The sequence below is a fragment of the Euleptes europaea genome, chromosome 19 (assembly GCF_029931775.1).
Source record: "Euleptes europaea isolate rEulEur1 chromosome 19, rEulEur1.hap1, whole genome shotgun sequence".
NCBI classification, from domain to species: Eukaryota; Metazoa; Chordata; class Lepidosauria; order Squamata; family Sphaerodactylidae; genus Euleptes; species Euleptes europaea.
The window spans coordinates 31,211,282-31,231,364 of NC_079330.1; the positions used below are offsets into that span (position 1 = coordinate 31,211,282).

Sequence of the window (20,083 nt, forward strand, 5' to 3'; positions counted from 1 at the left end):
GCACAGGCTCAAGCAAGCTCGCTTGTGACAACAGCCCGAGAGTCAGAATAAGCAAGAGTCGGACAGCTGAAAAGATTACACGGGTTCCTGGCCATCGGCCGCCTCGCTATCGCCGCATTTATTTGCTTGGGGTTGAGATAATGCGGGCTGCGGGCCTTTTGGTGTGTGTTTACGCTCAAGGATCAAAGAGAGGAGTGTGGTTGGGCAAAGCACCAACCCTTTATCTGTTTGCAGAGGAGGACTGCATGCCACAAGAACATGGTGTGCCCCCCCCCCGCTGCCTCACAACAACAACACTCAGCGTTTACGTAGCACATTTCGGGGTGTTCAAAGCACTTCACACACATGGGGGAGGGCCTGAGGCTAGAACTAACTGTTCAACTGTCAGTTCAGGGAGGGGCTGGGGCTTGGCACGATCGCACAGGCTGTGTGCATGCAGATGGTCCCAGGGTCCAAACCTTGCACCGCCAATTCAAGGGTCTCGGCTAGCAAGTGAGAGCCAGCGTGGTGTCATGGTTGAGCACAGCAGACTCTAATCTGGTGAGCCGGGTCTGATTCCCCACTTCTCCTCATGAGCGGCGGACCGTAATCTGGTGAACTGGGTTGGTTTCCCCACTAGTCACAGTTCCCCACTAGTCACAGTTCACTTCAAACTCTCTCAGCCTTACCTACCTCACAAGGTGTCTGTTGTGGGGAGAGGAAGGGAAGGATTTGATTCCGGTTTGATTCTCCTTAAAAGGTAGAGAAAATTGGCATGTGAAAACCCAACTCTTCTTCTTTCTCTGCCCAAGACTCTGGAGAGCTGCTGCCAGTCAGAGTACACAGCATGAAGCTACATGGATTGACAGTCTGTTTCAGAATAAGACAGAGCTATATGTTTAGGGGAGGAGCTGTGGCTCAGTGGTAGAGCATCTGCTTGGCATGCAGAAGGTCCCCGGCATCTAAGGGACTAGGCAAGTCGGTGATGTGAAAGACCTCAGCCTGAGACCCTGGAGAGCCACTGCCAGTCAGGGTAGACAATACTGATTTGATGGAGCAAGGATCTGATTCAGTATAAGGCAGCTGCATGTGTTTACATGCTCCAATGTCCAGGTACCTCTAACCCTATACAGTGGCATGAGGTAGGTTGGGAGGAGAGACAGTAAAGGAAATGGGGCTACGTAACCTTTCCCCTCACTCTCAGCTTTGCCTTCCCTTTAGCCACATTTCCCCCAGCTGGAGTTGTGTTTATTGTGTCCATTTGCAGGGCGTGGGGGGAACTGGCAGGCAACCATTGCTGCTCATCCCAAGCAAACTCCCCCCTGCTCCAGTTCAGATGCAGAGATACGGAGGCTGGGCTTCACAGCAGTGCGCTGGCCACTGAATTTTTAGTCCAGTCCTGAGGCCGAGAGACCTTCTATAATACTAAAAACATCCCTCCAATCAGCCCTGGAACACAGGGTTCTAGTTCAGGCTTGCTTATAAAAAGGTTTCTCTGGGGTTAGACAAACAAGAAGATCCAAGATAATTCAGCCACACCCCTTGCTTGCATCAGCTCGGAGCCAGCTTGTAACTCAGGGCTTTGTGACGGCATTCAGTTAGAATCCAAATCATGTGTGAGCTTCCAAGCACGAAACGGGTAAAAAGTGGTTTAGGGATGCTTCTTGCTTTCTTTCCCATCCTCTTAGTGCCCAGTCACCTGAATTCCCTCCCATCTGTCTGGTTCAGAGGCAGCTTCCAAGTCTGCCATTCAGACACTGAGGTTATTTATTCATGGCTGTTTGCTGCGGTTTCAATGCTTTGTTATTCAGGACCTTATTTTTGATTTTTCACAGCTGCCGTGAAGTGGCCCATAAAATTCGCAGCATCCCAGCAGCAACTCAAACCTGTGTTGCTACGATCTTTCCCTTTGCCTCGCCCTTTCTGCCGGAGGGTCCCATGAAAAACTCACTGGAGTCGGATTTCTTCTCCCCGCCCATCCCGGCAAATGTGTCCTCCCTCTCCTACATCTCCCCACCCACAGGGGCGGCTATTGGCCAAGGGCTTTTTTTTTGTTCCAACCAGAAGCCCGCCCCTTTTCGGGCCACTAGATCCATGTACCAAATCCAAATCTCTAGGGCAAGATTACAAGAGATGTGTGGCCTCCCATGCATAAATGGCCCTGGGCCTTGCTGCACTAATGAAGAAAGAAAAAATAAGGGGGAAACAAAGAAGTGGAGGTGAAGAAAAAAAAGGTGCGCGAGCGTATATCACGAGGGGAGAAGTGAAAAGAACTATTCCAAAGGGGGACGAAGCAACAAGTCAGGACACACCATCAAAAAGGGGGGGGGAACTAAGAGAAACAATGAAAACGGACAGAAGCAGAAAACAGAAGTCAACGGGGAAATGAATTCAAAGCTGAAAGGGGGTGGGGAACCGTGCCGAGTCATAGCAGAAAGGGAGACAAGGGCCGTTTACGCAGGGGAGGTTTTGCCTTGGATTTGCCGCTCTCTCTAGATGCACATTTTCCCCATCCAAATTCTCAAAAGGCTGCATTGGGGGCTTATCGTTGAGTTTTGAGAATTTGGATGGGGAAAATGTGCATCCAGAGAGCGGCAAATCCAAGGCAGAACTCCCCATGCATTCGGTTGCATGAAAGTGGAGTCGAGCGGTTTGGAGCCCGATAAGACTTCTCCTTCCCCCTCTCCTTTGAATGCCTCCCCTCTACGGAGCTGCAATGGGCGGAGTTGTGACGGAGGTGGGGGCGGGCCTCAACAGTGAGCTTGTCGGCTGAAAGGTCAGGGGCAGACACAACCGCTGTCAAATGCTGCGGCCTTTTTCTCATGAGTAATCCAAGCTACATCGGGCTTTATGAATTCGATTCGATTCCATGAATAACCTTTTACATTCGGGTTTTTTTTTGCTCCGCCTCAAGAGAGCAGCAATTTTTTGAGTGAATAACTGAGTCAAATCTAGCATGAACTGTGGTTTGCAAACCCCCTTTATCACCACCGATGCTGATTCTAGTTTGCTGTCCAAATGTCAGCTGCAGTTTATGAATGCAGATCACAAATCTGATCAGCACTAGAATAACAGAATCACAGAGTTGGAAGGGGCCATACAGGCCATCTATTGCAACCCCCTGCTTAGTGCAGGATCAGCCTAGAGCATCCCTGACAAGTGCTTGTCCAGTCTCTGTTTATAGACTGCCAGTGGGGGGGGGGGGGGCTCACCACCTCGCTAGGTAGCTGATTCCACTGTCAAACAATTCTTACTGTAAAAAATCGTTTTCCTAATATCCAGCCAGTACCTTTCTGCATGCAATTTAAACCCATTACTGCGAGTCCTATCCTCTGCTGTTAACAGGAACAACTCCCTGCCCTCCTCTAAGTGACAGCCCTTCGAATACTTAGAGAGAGCAATCATGTCCCCCCTCAACCTCCTCTTCTCCAGACTGAACATTCCCAACTCCCTCAGCCTTTCCTCGTAGGGCTTAGTCTCCAGGCCCCTGATAATCCTCATCCACATCCTTTTTGAAGTCAGGCCTCTAGAACTGCACACAATACTCGAGGTGCAGCCTGACCAATACTGTGTACAGCGGAATTATGACATCTTGCGATTTGGATGATATGCCTCTGTTGATACTAACTCCCTGTGGAGCCAATCACATTTCTGCACAGGAATAAATAGAAGGCCAATTTTAACAGGTTACATTAGCAAAGGCAAAAATCTTCGGCATTTTAATACTGTGACAAATGTATTCAAATTTCTGCTAACTGGTTTCTTTATATCTCCTCCCCACATTATCACCCATTCTGAGCAGTGAGGATTTATTGGTCTGCTTCGTTTACAGCAGGCTTTCCCCCTTCCCAATGGCTTCAGGTGGTTGCTAAAGGCTCCTATCTTCCCAACAACTAATGCTAAAGGCTCCCCAACAACTTCCTGCCCCAAAAGAACCTCAAATAAAATATCTCCATCTTTCCTGATTTTAGCTGAGATGGTTAAGAATGAATAAATAAGAGCCTAAGTCGCACATCGGCTCAGCAGTAGCACGGGGCTACCAAGTCATATGTCTGCCATCCCTGTTCACATGGCTGCAAACACCATGCTGACAAAATACCATTATCTTTCCACAGCAGCCTTGAGACACCTGAGTTTCATAGACTTCAGATTGAAAACATCACGCCTAAAATTCTACTAAAATTTACACACACAGTTCACAAGAAGAAGAGTTGGTTTTCATACCCCACTTTTTCTCTACCTTTAAGGGGGCTCAAAACGACTTACAACTGCCTTCCCTTCCCCTCCCCACAACAGGCACTTTGTGAGGTAGGTGGGGCCGAGAGAGTTCGGAGAGAATTGTGACTGGCACAAGGTCACCCAGCAGGCTTCCTGTGGAGGAGTGGGGAAACCAACCCGGCTCTCCAGATTAGAGTCCGCCACTCTTAACCATTACGTCATGCTGGCTCTTGTTTAGGGAATAAGAGGCTGTCAAGACACTGGTACATTTCTCACTGCTGAAGTGGATGTACTGTGTTTTGTGCAAAGGCTAAAAAGATACCCAAGTGATTACTGAAAAGTTCCAAATGATAGGAAATCCTTGGCAATCTCAGCTGCCAATCTGGCATCACTGCCTGATGCCTTCAATATGTTGCGGGGGGCACAAGGGGACCAGATGCCTCTTGCTAATAAGAATCCCAACTGGGCTGGTTTTCAAGTGGTTCAGACATTTTTTCCTCCCTTGTTGGCCCCTTCATTGTTCTTGTTCATATACAACACAGCCATCATTACTAGTTTTACATACTATCACTTAAGGTTCTGTCTGAAGTTCTTGCACAGTTATTTATTTTATTTTGTTTTGCTCTTCATTGTTCTAAGAATCAGTCTCAACCCCTGTCAAGATGCCAACTTCAAACTGCACATTTTAAAATAAATTAGACCTGAGGCAAAGCAACACATTTGCTCCCCTTTTCTTGATGATTCCTTGATGCTATCAACAAAAGGCAAGCAGTTTAAAAAAAAAACTTCTGAAAACATTCACGAAAAAAATCACTGCAAAAATGTTGACCTACTTATTCACACTGCCTTATCTTGCTCTCACTCCAAGATCAACTGTCCTCGGAGATGTCATTCTGCTCGCTACAAGATCTTAATTGGCTGGGGTCCCCTTGGCACTAATCTAGAGATGTGAAGGCCCAGAAGGAAAAAACAAAACAAAACAGAAACTTATTTTTGGGGGGAGGGGGGGCTTTTCTTCCTGTCTCACCTTGGACTTTTTTTTAATGGAAAGATGGGGGGAATTTGGGAAACCACTGGAACAAACTCCTATGAAATATGTTCTTTTTGGGAATGAGTGAAATGCTTTTTAAGACAAGTTGGTGTCTATAGTTTAAACATTAATAATTTGGCAAACATTCATATACTATAATGTGATGATCATTCATTATTAAATAGCTCAGTGTTTTCAATATCACACAGTTTAACTTAATATTCTATATATACTGCTAGCATTAGTGTGACTGTATAAGATTATTTCTTTTCCAATAATACACTTTCTTTGGTCTAGTCCAAAATATTTTTTCCAAATTCAACTTTTCTTTTGTCCTACCACCCAGATAGTAAGGTAGCACATGGTGTAGCAGTTTGCAGCTCTCTCTCTAGTACTGGGTATATCTACAGTTGAATTCCTTAAATATGCCAGCCAGTTAGCATATAAAGGAGTGCTAAGTTATAAATTATATGTTTTATGTTGTTAAACAAGGCTAGGTTTGATAGGAAAGTATTGCAGATATTTTAATTCCCCCCACAATCTAACTTTTTTTCCTTCTCAGAAAAAAAATTCCCATAACATCAAAATGTGTGGAAATTTTACATCCCTATGCTAATCAAAGACGAAGAAACTGACAGCCAGACAATAAACATGACATTCCATATTACTGCAAAAAGGCTACTTTTAAAGGGCATGAACCAGCCAACGTGGATTGGTTTCAGTGGAAGAAAGTTTAGCATGTGTGAACACAGGCCACTACCTTATACTGAATCAGCCCATTAGTCCATCATGGTCAGTACCATCCACTAAGACTGGCAGGAGATCTCCAGGGTCTCAGGTCGAGGTCTTTCACATCACCTTCTGCCTGATCTTTTCAACTGGAGATGCCGGGGATTGAATCTGGGACCTTCTGCATGCCAAGCAGATGCTCTACCACTGAGCCATGGCCTCGCCCCTAACGAGCTTCATTCTCTCACTGAAATGACCATTAAAAAACTTAAATACAATTATGACCAACGTTCTTTTCAGGAAACATTTTTACCTCACCAAAAACACTATTTTAGGGCTGAATGTTCAGGGCAACCATAAAATCAACCCAAGGGCGCAAAACCTGCCACCACATATTTGCAAATGTTGCCTTCTTTTGTTCTCACTGCAAGTTGGAATATTTTGCCTTTGGTGATGTCATCTTGTTCACGACGCAATCCGTGATAGGCTATGATCACCCAGTGCACTAAAAGTGCTGCACTAAAATAGTAGGGAGAATCTAGTTTTTGTGATGTTTCATTGGTGTCCAGAACATTTTAACAGGCTATCCACAATTATATTCTAATAAGCTACTCTGCAAGAAGTAGATTTGCCACTGTGATGTGTGACCATTGTTTAATGTACATGCGCTTCAGATAAATTGCCATCACAGGAAATAAGAGAAAGAACAAAAGTTAACTTTTCAGTGAATGCGGCACACATTCATGCCTATGCCACCAACACCGACTGTTATATTGATACACCCATCAAACCCTATCACCATTTTGAAAATTGTAGATTTCTGTGCCAATACCAGGATATCTTATCATTCACAAGACAGCCAGGAAAAAACACACAACTCCATCTGACGTGGCCCACCTCTGACTTTACTGCAAAGAAAGCACCTGCCGAGGACACCCACATTGTCAGAGTTGCCAGGCCCCTGCCAAGTTCGGGGAATCCCCTGCCCCAGGGCCCCTCCCCATACCACCGATCAGCAGGCCAGCAAGGGGACTTACGCGCAGCAAAGGCAGGCCTAGGCGGGGGATTGTTAGCAGTGTAATGATGTCAACTCCAGGGTGCACTAGAAGTGACATCATCCTGTCATCGGTGATGTGGGGATGCTCTGGTATTTGGGCAAAACTATACGGTAAAAATGATTTCTACCACAGGGTTTCTATCCAAATACCAGAGAATCCACACATCACAATGGCATCACTTCCGGTGTGTGCTAGAAGTAGGGTTGCCAGGTCCTTCTTCGCCACCGGTGGGAGATTTTGAGGCAGAGCCTGAGGAGGGTGGGGTTTGGGGAGGGGAGGGACTTCAATGCCATAGAGTCCAATTCCCCAAGCGGCCATTTTCTCCAGGGGAACTGATCTCTATTGGCTGGAGATCAGTTGTAATAGCAGGAGATCTCCAGCTAGTACCTAGAGGTTGGCAACCCTAATTATGCGAGCCACGGCCACCTCACTGCACCACTATCTGTAAGTCTTGGGATAGTAAGAGTGACTCACCTGGAAAGGGGAGGGACTTCTCCAGGCGAACCAACCTCTATCGGCTGGAGCTCAGTTGTAATAGCAGGAGATCTCCAGCTACTACCTGGAGGTTGGCAACCCTAGCTAGAAGTGATGTCGCAGCATTGCTAGCAGCACGGCCTAGGCCTGCCTTTGCTGCCGGTAAGTTCCCACCCACCGCCGACTGGTTGCCGGGGGTCCTTGGCAAACCCACACATTGCCCTCTCACTTACTGACTCAGATAAAGGGCTTGTGACTGATTGCCACTTACTTTGGCTTCGGTCTCCCCGCGATGCAACGTGTACAAATGATGGACGGCGCTTTGTGAAGATGACCAGGGATGGGTCAGTATTTGAAACACATGGAAATCATGGCCGAGCGTGTCTGTTGTGACCAGAAGCATGCCTGGAGAAAAAAGAATAGGGGGTGGGGAAGGATGTGGGATTAACTGGCACCAAGAAAGAGACCAAACATCAAATAAGCCATAATGCTATATATTCAATCAAAATACATCAGCTAGCAGTGTTGCATCAGTTATTTTACACCCATCGTTCAAGTCTATAACTAATATTAAACTGCATTGGTAATGAAAGTGGTTAGAGAGGGAAAACAGGGAACAAACATGGAAACATTCTGGAGTATTTTCTCTGGGCTACAGCAGGGCTCCCTAACTTTTTGAGCCTACAGGCACATTTGAAATTCTGACATGGAATGCAGGGCACAGCAACAAAATGGCTGCTACAGGAAGCAGAGTAAAGTTGTCAGGTCCCTCTTTGCCACTGGCAGGAAGTTTTTTGGGGTGGAGCTTAAGGAGAGTGGGGTTTGGAGAGGGGAGGGACTTCAATGCCGTAGAGTCCAATTGCCAAAGAGGCCATTTTCTCCAGGTCAACTGATCTCTATCAGCTGGAGAACAGTTGCAATAGCAGGAAATCTCCAGACAGTACCTGGAGGTTGGCAACCCTAAATCAGAGCCAGTCACACAATTATTACCGCAGCTTACCTTCAGTCACACAGTGCAGATCCTTGTGCTGTGGTGGCAGCTGCTGCAAAAGCCACAGTTTAAAAAAAAAAATGAACAGCCAATCAAATCTTCAATAGTCAATCAGAAGCCTTGTTGGGCAAAAGACCTATTTGGCCCTGCCCACTTCCTAAAAAACTTGGCAGGTGCAAGAAAAGGTGTTGGTGGGCGCCATGGTGCCAATGGGCACCACATTGGGGACCCCTGGGCTAGAGACGTATTCTTTTTAGCTGATAACTTTCTTTGATTGATCAATTACATTAAAATGAAGTTGAATTTTTCCACGTCTTCCATAGGGATACCTTTCTAAGATAATGAATGATGAGGAAGCACTTATCATTTAGTAAGCAAAAGCGGGTGCGTATTGTTGGGCCATTTTTAGGGATTTGCACTTATCACCTCTGCCAAAATCACAGAGCAACATCCTTTGCCAGCAGCCAAGGGAGGAGCAGCCCTCCATTTTCTAGTGGATTATTACAAGCTTTACGAGAGTCTTAATTTTACTATAATACCATTGCGTTTATTAGGTGTATTTGTTTTCCCCGTCAGCTACCTTACGTGGAAAGGCTGGAAATAAATCTTATAATTTATTTGCACGGATGTATCATCTTTTTTTGTTGTCAAATCACAGCTGACTTATGGTGACCCCATAGGATTTTCAAGGCAAGAGACGTTCAGAGGTGTTCAAAATATTGTCGAAGGCTTTCACGGTCAGAGTTCATTGGTTCTTGTAGGTTTTCCGGGCTGTGTAACCGTGGTCTTGGAATTTTCTTTCCTGACGTTTCGCCAGCAACTGTGGCAGGCATCTTCAGAGTAGTAACACTGAAGGACAGTGTCTCTCAGTGTCAAGGGTGTAGGAAGAGTAATATATAGTCAGAAAGGGGTTGGGTTTGAGCTGAGTATTGTCCTGCAAAAGTATTGTCCTGTAAGTATCAAGATAATGTGCTATTGAGGGTATGGTATGTTAATATGGAACCATTGTATCCTGAAGTGATCTGTTAATGTGTGTAATCCAAAGCTAATCTGTATGGCTATTGTTGAATGTTGTCTTTGTCTGGAGGTTTTTCAGGGCAGGAAGCCAAGCCTTATTCATTCTTAAACTCTCCTCTTTTCTGTTAAAGTTGTGCTGATGTTTATGAATTTCAATGGCTTCTCTGTGCAATCTGACAAAATAGTTGGTAGAATTGTCCAGTCTTTCAGTGTCTTGGAATAAGACCCTGCATCCTGTTTGGGTCAGTCCATGTTCAGCCACTGCTGATTTCTCAGGTTGGCCAAGTCTGCAGTATCTTTCATGTTCTTTTATCCTTGTTTGTATGCTGCGTTTTGTGGTCCCGATGTAAACTTCTCCACAGCTGCAAGGTATACGATATACTCCTGCAGAGGTGAGGGGGTCTCTTTTGTCTTTTGCTGATCGTAGCATTTGTTGTATTTTCTTGGTGGGTTTAAACACTGTTTGTAGGTTATGTTTTTTCAAAAGTTTCTCCATCCTATCAGTGACTCCTTTAATAAATGGCAAGAATACCTTTCCTATGGGAGACTGTTTTTCTTGAGTTTTCTGATTTTTGTTTGGTTTAATGGCCCTTCTGATTTCATTCTTGGAGTAGCCGTTTGCTAGCAGTGCGTGATTTAGATGATTAGTTTCTTCCTTGAGAACTGTGGTTCACAGATCCGTCTTGCACGGTCCATTAATGTTTTGATTATTCCTCTTTTCTGTCGGGGGTGGTGGTTGGAGTTTTTGTGTAAGTAGCGATCTGTGTGAGTTGGTTTCCGGTAGACCTTGTGACCTAACTGAAGGTTTGTTTTACGGATGACAAGGGTATCAAGAAATGGGAGTTTACCCTCAATTTCCTTTTCCATGGTAAACTGAATGTTTGGATGGATATTATTAAGATGGTTTAGAAAGTCCATTAATTTTTCTTCACCATGGCTCCAAATGGTAAATGTATCATCTACGAACCTGAACCAGACTGTAGGTTTGTAAGGTGCTGATTCTAATGCTGTCTTTTCAAAATATTCCATGTAAAAGTTTGCTATTACTGGACTGAGTGGACTTCCCATAGCTACTCCATCAATCTGTTCATAAAATTCTTGATCCCATAGGAAATAACTTGTTGTCAAACAATGGTGAAATAAGGCTGTTATATCTTCTGGAAAAATCTGGTTAATCAATGAGGTGGTTAGCCATTCCTTGGAGGTCTCCCATCCAAATACTTGCCAGGGTCGAGGTTGAGAGTGTGACTGGCCCAAGGTCACCCAGCAAGTTTCCATGGCAGAGTGGGGATTCAAACCTGGGTTTCCCAGATCCTAGTATGACATCTTAACCTCTACACCACACTGGCTATATTTTTATCCCATCCTTCTTGCTAGGAGCTTAGGGCAGCGCACATATTGTCATTGTTCCCCAATCCCTAATTAAACCCAGTTAAGCTGAGAGGTACAGGTTGGCCCATGGCTCTTACCGATTAATCAACTAAAACTTCACAGTTGAATATTCTGCCAAGGAAAGCCAGTCTTAATTTTTTCTAAAGGAAGCTGAGGTTCTCAAGTTGACAAATCTTATGCTACAGCAAAAATGGAGGAGGAAGTACATATCTGCACAAATTATATACACCCATTAGAGACTGACTGACTGAATTCCTGGACCTTGAAAGCACAGAAGTTATGGATTTTGAACATTCCATGGCAAATCAAAAAAGCTGTGAAAGTAGAATGTATTATGGATGATTCATGAGTTTGAGCCATGTGTGTTTCACTTTGAAGCCAAGGTTGCAATTATTCTCATTTTCGCCGCTCTTTGCAATTGCATTTAGGCTCCAAATACAACATAATTACCATGTAGATGGTAAGCAAGTTGTCTGTGACTTTTGGAAGGGACAAAATTGCTCTTGACTCTGCCCAAGAAAACCATTCTTAAATTGCTTGTTTGAATCTGGCATCGCCCTCACAAAAATTTTCCCCTTCTTCACGGAGCCAAAGCCTCGTAATTTCCACTCTTCCTCAAGAAAACACTTTAACATGCATACAATATCAAACATGCCTCAGTTGTGAGCCAACTTCAGGAGCTGATACCATTTTTGCCAGGCCAGGCCGTGCCTCCATCAATGAAAGCAAACTGCCCTGTGCAGCTTATCTTGGGTTTAGCAGAGTTTGATATGGCCTTCATCATATGAGGATATCATAAAGACCAACTAAATGCTTTATTTCTAGCAAGGAAACCTCAGAAATCATATAACTGGACAAAATCCCACACAAACCTATCCAGCAACTACACCATCTTCTGAGACTTTGCTTCAAATGCCCTTGCCTTGTGAGTTTAGAAGAGTGGGTTTTTATACCCTGTTTTTTCTCTAACGTAAGGAGTCTCAAAGCGGCTTACAATTGCCTTTCTCCCCTCCCTACCCACAACAGGCAACTTGAGAGGTAGAAGAAGAACATATACCTTGTGTGGTAGGTGGGGCTGAGAGAGTTCAGGGGTGGGGCTGAGAGAGAGCCTAAGGTCACCCAGCTGGTTTCGTGTGAAGGAGTGGGGAAACCAACCCGGTTCACCAGATTAGTCTGCTGCTCATGTGGAGGAGAGTGGGGAATCAAACCCGGTTCTCCAGAGTGGAGTCCACTGCTCTTAACCACTACACCACACTGGCGGGGTTGAGAGAGTTCTGAGAGAACTGTGACTGGCTGAAGGTCACCCAAAAGGCTTCATGTGGAGGAGTAGAGAATCAAACCTGGTTCTTCAGATTAGAGTCCGCCGCTCCTCACTCACGTGGAGGAGCAGGGAACCAAATCCGGTTCTCCAGATTAGAGTCTGCCTGGTTGGCTCTCTTAGGCAGGTAACAACCCAAGAGAGGGCCTTCTCAGCTGTGACACCAGAACTGTGGAACTCCTTCCCCAGGGATATTTGCTGGAACCTTTCCATCACTCTCTTCCACTGGTGGGTGAAGACTATTTGTTTCATTTGGCTTTCTTTCAATGATCTTGCCTTCCTACCCTATATATTCATTGCTGTTTTTTAATATGCACTTTATTTTTGTTTTTTTATTGATTGTATGGTGTGTTTTATAATGCTTTGCTTTTAACTGTTAGCCGTCTTGGTGGCCCTGTTTGGGCAGAAAGGTGGAACAGAAATTTAAGAAAGAAAGAAAGAAAGAAAGAAAGAAAGAAAGAAAGAAAGAAAGAAAGAAAGAAAGAAAGAAAGAAAGAAAGAAAGAAAGAAAGAAAGAAAGAAAGAAAGAAAGAAAGAAAGAAAGAAAGAAAGAAAGAAAGAAAGAAAGAAAGAAAGAAAAGCAGGATCATGGAGAGGCCATGGCTCAGTGGAAGAGTACAAGTTTTGCACACAGAGGTCCCAAGTTCAAGAAGAAGAAGAGTTGGTTTTTATATGCCAACTTTCCCTTTTAAGGAGAATCAAACCTGCTTACAATCATCTTCCCTTCCTCTTCTGGGCCACCAACCCCTGGCATCTTTCCATGATCACTGTTGGGTAAAGTAATACGATGATTCTTAGGTATGGGAGAAGGAACTCTTTCTGAGGGCCTGTGGTAGATCTTGGCAGCCCTATGTGGGGTTCCCTATAGAGAAGAGCAGCAGTAGCAGACAACATTCCCCCAAAGAGCCAGCGTGGTGTAGTGGTTAAGAGAAGTGGACTCTAAACTTGTGAATCGGGTTGGTTTCCCCACGCCTCCACATGAAGCCTGCTGGGTGACTTTGGGCTAGTCACAGTTCTCTCTGAACTCTCTCAGCCCCACCTACTACACAAGGTATCTGTTATGAGGAAGGGAAGGCAATTGGAAGTTGTTTTGAGACTCCTTAAAGGTAGAGAAAATTGGGGTATAAAAATCAACTCTTCTTCTTCAAAGTATAGCTTGTCCTCCATGGCTTCCTTCCTTTGTCATGTCAGCCATGGGACAGCACTGGATGTCTTTTAAGGTGATCTCTCATCTTATGCAAAACTATAGCAAGGCCTAAAGGATGTGGCCATATCCTTGTGAGAGGTGAGTGTGTCGAATACTTCCCAGAACTTCCTACAAGGCACAAGCGTTCCTCGGCAGCCCGTATAACACTGAATGATTTCTCCCCACACCCCATTTCATGTTGAATACTCCTTTTTAGCTGCCACATTTGGTAGATCTGTCAGTTGTGCTTCTTTGGTGAACCACAGAAAGTTTGCCAAAGAATCTCCATTTGGGGGGGAAAATTCCAAGCTGATTTTGGCAAACTGCTCCCTGTACTATTGCCATGCCAGGAAGCCACCCACCATGCCGATTCCTTTTAAAAAATCACATCCATATAGCACAACTTTCACTTGGACCCGAGCATGATTTTCCCCCTTTAAATAAAGTTTTATATTTGAACATAAACAAACAATCATACAAACAATGAAATATAAACAATCATAATATTACGATATATGTGGAGTTTACTATTTAAAATTACATTTCAGTTATTAACTTCTTTGAATTGCATTACTCTTTGTTCTCAATATATTTCTCATATCTGGTAACATATTTATTTAACATATATTTCTTAAATCTTTCTTATTCTGTTTTAATTTAATTGCATTCTCAATTTTTTAGCTATCTAATTAATAAAAACATTCAATTTTTCCTGAAATTCTGAAATTGATCTATTATGTATAAGAGATGGTAGCTTTGCCATAGTTGCGTATTCTGTTAGTTTATTCATTCATGACCTGAGCGTGATTAATGGAATTGTAGTTAACAGACATTGTTTAAAAATAAAATCTACAAAATACAATTCAGAAGGGCAGAATGAAGACAGAGTCTGTTGGTCAGAAGAATGTGAACCTCTGATGGCCCTTATCAGGAAGGGAGCTATATGGAGGTATGTTATTGGTGCTTCCTGTTCTCAGCGTTCTCTCTTTTTGTCATGCTCCATTCCCATGTTCTGATCCATGCATGCACCAAAACGAGGCAGAAACAAGGTGGCAGACGCCTGAGAGTCATCATCACCATAACTTTATTATGGTCATTGACCAGTATTCCAGGGGGGAAAGGCAAACAGCAGTTCAATCCAATGACAACGTAATTCGAGTCTTAAAAATTTCAACAGATGCCTGAGATTGTAGAATGGACTGTACTTTGCAAGCTGCCTCCTTCTAGAAGGTGCCCGTAAAGGCAGCATATAAATGTTTGAAATAAACAATAAGAACAACATATTTGCTATATTTAAAAAAACCTTTCCAAGCAGAAAATTAACACAGGAAAGAGCAGACCAGGCTAGAAACTCTCTCTGAATTTAAAATTTGAAAGGAGTTTCTCCATGGGAGAAGTGTTTGAAAAATGGCCTCGCCCATCCTGCTAGCTTCCCTCTCGCACTTCACGATTCTCCTACCTAATTTTGCTAGAAGTGCACACCAGATCCAAAAAGTAGAGCCTAGGGTGGAGCTATGCAGAGGAGAGGACTGGCCCATATAGGTAGGACAGGATTAGAAAGGATAGGAGGTGGCTCATTTCTCAACAGGCTCTCTAGGACCAAGTAAATAGGATGCGATCGGAGACACAGCTGAGAATGGGCAAACTTGTGTCTGGTCTAGACACCAGAGCAGATGTGGGATAAAAGAAACTAGTGGGACGCACCAATCCCTCAGTCAACATGAACACATGAAGCTGCCTTATACTGAATCAGACCCTTGGTTTATCACCGGCAGCAGCTCTCCAGGGTCTCAGGTAGAGGTCTTTCCCATCACCTACTTGCCTAGTCCCTTTAACTGGAGATGATGGGGATTGAACCTGGGACTTTCTGCACGCCAAGCAGATGCTCTACCACTGAGCCACAGCCCCTCCCCTAATGATGGTCCTGCAGTTTAGGGGTGGGTGGACAGACAGGGAGGCACAACTTTTGGATAGGTCTAAGAATGGAATTTGATGGACTGCTGAAGCCAGCCATATCTTACACGTTGGACCCAGTTTATATCCAAACTTTCATTCAATCTGTTGAAGGGGGTTACACGGCAGTACGCTTTCCTGAAACCAACACGAGCAACCTTCAAATAACATCCATCCAGCCCATTAAATGTATCCACTAAGGAAATCTGTAGGTGTTAGGCTTGGGCCACCCACATTAAAGAACTGTGGATGTTCTTTAGGTCCCCTCCTTTCCACATGGCAGACATCTGACTCAACAAACTGAGGCGGAATCTGTGTGGTGGGTGGAAGGGTGGGTGAGATAAACTGCCATGGAAAATGGGCCTGCTTCGCTCCTGTAAGGCCTGAATGCAAAGACTCTCAGAGAGCCCGTAAAAAGTCATAACTACCGGTTCTTGTAGGTTATCCGGGCTGTGTGACCGTAGTCTTGGTATCTTCTTTCCTGACATTTCGCCCAACGTCAGGAAAGAAAATACCAAGACCACAGTCACACAGCCCGGATAACCTACAAGAACCGATGAACTCTGACCGTGAAAGCCTTCGACAATATTTAGTCATAACTACCTTTGTGTTCCTCTCTCGGCAGTGGATGGTGACGCTGTTAACGCTAAAAAAGCTGTTCTTTTGTGTGGCGTTCCAGGTTTACAGACTGGGAGCTAGAAGGCACTTCACTGATCATCAAAGTCTTCCTGGCTCTTCTACAAGATGGCAGGGCCAAAAGCTGCCACTTGTGCTCCCTGCAGCAGCCATCATTTATTTTACCTCGGACTTCTTGGTTATCCTTCCCCCCAGCCTGTTTTGTTTACTTTGGCTGCCTCTGCCATCATTCTCCCAGTGTCCTGCTGGCCCCTTTGCCTGCTCCCTGCCCGCCGGCCCTTTTTAGTGTCTACCCATCCACCATCTTCCTCAACTCACTCCTACGAATTCCGAGGTTTCCCCAAGATAAATTATCAAATATAAAAAACTTGAGCACTTAGAATGGCCAGTATAATTAAAAATAATAATAAACTTCACACAACAAACTTTAAAATACAACGAATGAAATACAATGAATGACCTCTGCAGTAGGCCCGATGAAACATGGCTGATGGAAGAAGAAAAGTTGGTAATTACCGGGCAGCCCGACAGTCTCAGTTGACAGGGAGGCAGCTCAGGGAGGCGGGAAGTGTAGAGAGGCTGATGTGGCCAAGAAATGTGGCTGAGTCGGGGCAACGATGAAGTGGACCACGGGCTCAGCGGCTCCAGGTGTCATGCAGGGGGGCAACTGTTGACTCCACCAGCTGGCATTTCAGGCTAGTAGGCTCAGGACCAGGAGAGGGAAAGGAGGAAGTCTGGGGGGCATTTAAATCCTCCTCCCCACAGGGAAGATCGTCTTACCGCAAAACTGTATGTTATATGGCACTATCAAAAAGACCAGCATCAGCAACTGTAAAAAGTGAACAGCATTCAAGATAAAAGCGTCATTTATTAAATTTTATCCTGCCTTCTTTTTCAATATAGAAAAGGCAGCTAACAAAGGAAACATCAGCGGAAATTGGCCTTCCCCCCCAGGATGGTGGGGCAGAGGGCATGGTGGTCAATGGAAGGCGGAGCCAGAATCAACGGTAGGCGGAGCCAACTAATTATGGTGTACTCCCCCATCCTCCTCCTTTGCAACACTGCAGAAGACAACTGCATTTTTAGAAGACACTGCAGAAATGTAACTCTAACTGTACAAAAGGGAATGGTGATTCATATGCAGGTGCCACCTAATGCAACCTCTCCTTCTGCAAATGTGTTTCAAACAGTAGAAATATTACCCAATGAAGGACAGAAATCTTGTCACATGCCTACTCTACAAATCTCTGATTCAAGAACTTATTTTCCATGTTATAAAGTAACAGAAGACAGCCAGTGTGGAGTAATGGTTAAGGTGTCCGAGTAGGATCTGGGAAACCCAGGTTCGAATCCCCACTCTACCCTGGAAAATTGCTGGGTGACCTCGGGCCAGTCACACTCTCAGCCTTGACCATGGCAAGTATTTGGATAGATGACCTCCAAGTAATACCAGGGGTGTGATGCAGAGGCAGGCAATGGCAAATCACTTCCGAACTTCTCTTGCCTAGAAAACCCTATAGGGTCACCATAAATCAGATGTGACTTGATGGCGAAAAAAGTTACCGAAATCAAAGTCACAGGCATTCTTTCTCAATTGGGCAATGAGCTAGGTACAACCAGCCCAAAACAGATTAAGGGGTGGGGGATTTGGAAAAGAGACTTTCAGGAACCCCTGCAACTTTAGGAGACCATTATTTTAGAAGCTCTGGTAACAAAATGATAGAGAGCATGCGCAGAATGCCTCTAATTTACCACAAATGGTACAATCCTGCACATGTTTAATCAAACGAAAGTTCATCCATATTCAAAAGGAGTTACACTCAAGCAAATGTGTACAGGATTGAAGCCAGAAAGGGGATGAGTTTTTTTTTTGGGGGGGGGGCATGGAAGTTTATATTGGGAGGAAGGAAACTCCAGCTTACTGTTCCAAGACTGAAGGAGTTTCCCCTCCCACCACCAGCACCCTTCTTTAATTTCTCAGAGCTAGGGAAAAGGCTGAAAGGCATTTTTTTTGCCCTTGCATTAAGGGAGAAGTTGCTGCTGATGCTGCGAAATGTCATTGTGAGACACATACCTGTGATATATGTAGGGTTGCCAACCTCCAGGTACTAGCTGGAGATCTCCTGCTATTACAACTGATCTCCAGCCGATAGAGATCAGTTCCCCTGGAGAAAGCAGCCGCTTTGGCAATTGAATTCTATGGCATTGAAATCCCTCCCCTCAACAAACCCTGCCCTCCTCAGGCTTCACCCCAAAAATCTCCAGGTATTTCCCAACCCGGAGCTGGCAACCCTATATACTTGAGTTGTCCTCTCTTGGGCTTCCCCTCTTACTAAAAGAAAACAGCTGCCTCTTTCTCTTATGAAGGGGGACAGCTAAATATCCTTAATGAAATGAGCATGGGGGGGGGGGGAAACAACCCACCAACCTGGATTAATTCTATTGCATAGGCCTGATTCTGAACAGGAGTTGGGGTGGAGGCTTTAACGAGATGGCACGCTAGTTCTCTGGGGCTTTGGTAACCATAATGTTTCCTCAGTGAAAGAGTCCCTGACTAGAGTTACTATTTGCCCACTGGAGGCAGAGAACAATGGGTGGGGAATCATCAGCATCCTGACACACGGACATCACTTCCGGTCACGCCAGAAGTGGCGTCACCACATCACCAGGAAGGTCATTACATCAGCAGCAAACCCCCCCCCCCCAGGTGAATTCCCTGCAAGGTGCCAGCCTCATGCTGGCAACCCCATCCCTGACTGGTCAATTTATTTTTACTTTTCTCCTCCCTAGCAAAGAAGATTGAAAGTCCTGATTAATAGATTCTTATGAATCCATTGACCAAACAGGGACTCAGAGCCATAAGGGTCGCTTCAAGGGTTGCCAACTCTGGCTGGGAAATTCCTGGAGATGTGGGGGTAGAGCCTGGGAAGGGTGGGAATTTGGGAGGGGAGGGAATAATATGGGGTATAATACCGTAGAGTCCACCCTTGAAAACAGCCAGTTTCTTCAGGGGAACTGATCTCTGTAGTCTGGAGATCAGCTGCAATTCCAGGATATCGTCAGGTCCTACCTGGAGGTTGGCAACCCTAGCATCTTCCCACCCAATGAATTAGTGTCCTGGTGTGGACGTGTCTGTTTTAAAGTGGAAGGAAAGCCATCTGTCTTTGTGGGGAGAGACTGGCTTGTTTGAAGTAGTGAGCAAAGCCAAAACAGGGCCTGGCTCAGCTGGCAGCCTGCAATGCAACCCCCATGATTGACTGGCAAGGACAGCAAGGAAGCCAGCAGGCAGGACAGGGGTGGGAGAAGCCTGAGTTGGTGGGGCACTGCCCCAATCACCTTAATGGATCTGGGTCCAGTGAAAAATATTAGATACAAATTGGTGATGGAAGTGTTTTGTGGTCTCTCCCTCCCTCTTCTGCAGAGCAGCAAGCTGCTGACACAAGAATGGAGAGGTGGTGGGCAGCACAGGCTGACAGAAAGGGCCCCGCTGCCCTCTCTTCCTTTCTCCTCCCTTTCTGCTAAGCAGCAGACCCTGGAAAGGTCCCATCTCTAGCTGACACCCTCCCAGAGCAGGTGAAAATCCATGTGAGCACAGAGGATCACGTGGGAGATGCATAAATGAATTAACACATGGAAATGAATCAGAAGGGCCAGTACCTTCCTTCGCAGCATGCCTCAGACCAAGAATCTCTTGTTTTGACACTAACTTTTTAGGAGCACATTTTTTGTGTGTTTGTGTGTGTATGTTATGTGCTATCAAGTTGCTTCCAACTTACCTTGACCCAATGAATTAATGACATCTAAAAAGTCCTATGGGAGCCCCGTGGCGCTGATGGGTAAGCTGCAGTACTGCAGTCAAAAGCGCTGCTCACAATCTGAGTTTGATCCCGACAAAAATCGGTTTCAGGTAGCTGGCACAAGGTTGACTCAGTCTTCCATTCTTCCAAGGTCGGTAAAATGACGACCCAGCTTGCTGCTGGGGGTAAAGTGTAGATGACTGGGGAAGGCAATGGCAAACCACCCCGTAAACATAGCCTGCCTAGTAAACGTCACAATGTAACGTTACCCCATGGGTCAGGAATAAACCGGTGCTTGCACAAGG

General features: G+C 45.2%; 1 protein-coding gene across 1 annotated transcript in view; it reads right to left on the reverse strand.

Moving 5' to 3' along the window:
* BCAS3 (BCAS3 microtubule associated cell migration factor) overlaps positions 1-20,083 on the reverse strand; it is a 698,169-nt gene that overhangs the window by 486,821 nt on the left and 191,265 nt on the right. Inside the window, exon 14 of the mRNA XM_056864967.1 lies at positions 7,760-7,893. Coding sequence (XP_056720945.1) covers positions 7,760-7,893 — 134 coding nt within the window. The remainder of the gene's footprint in view (positions 1-7,759; positions 7,894-20,083) is intronic.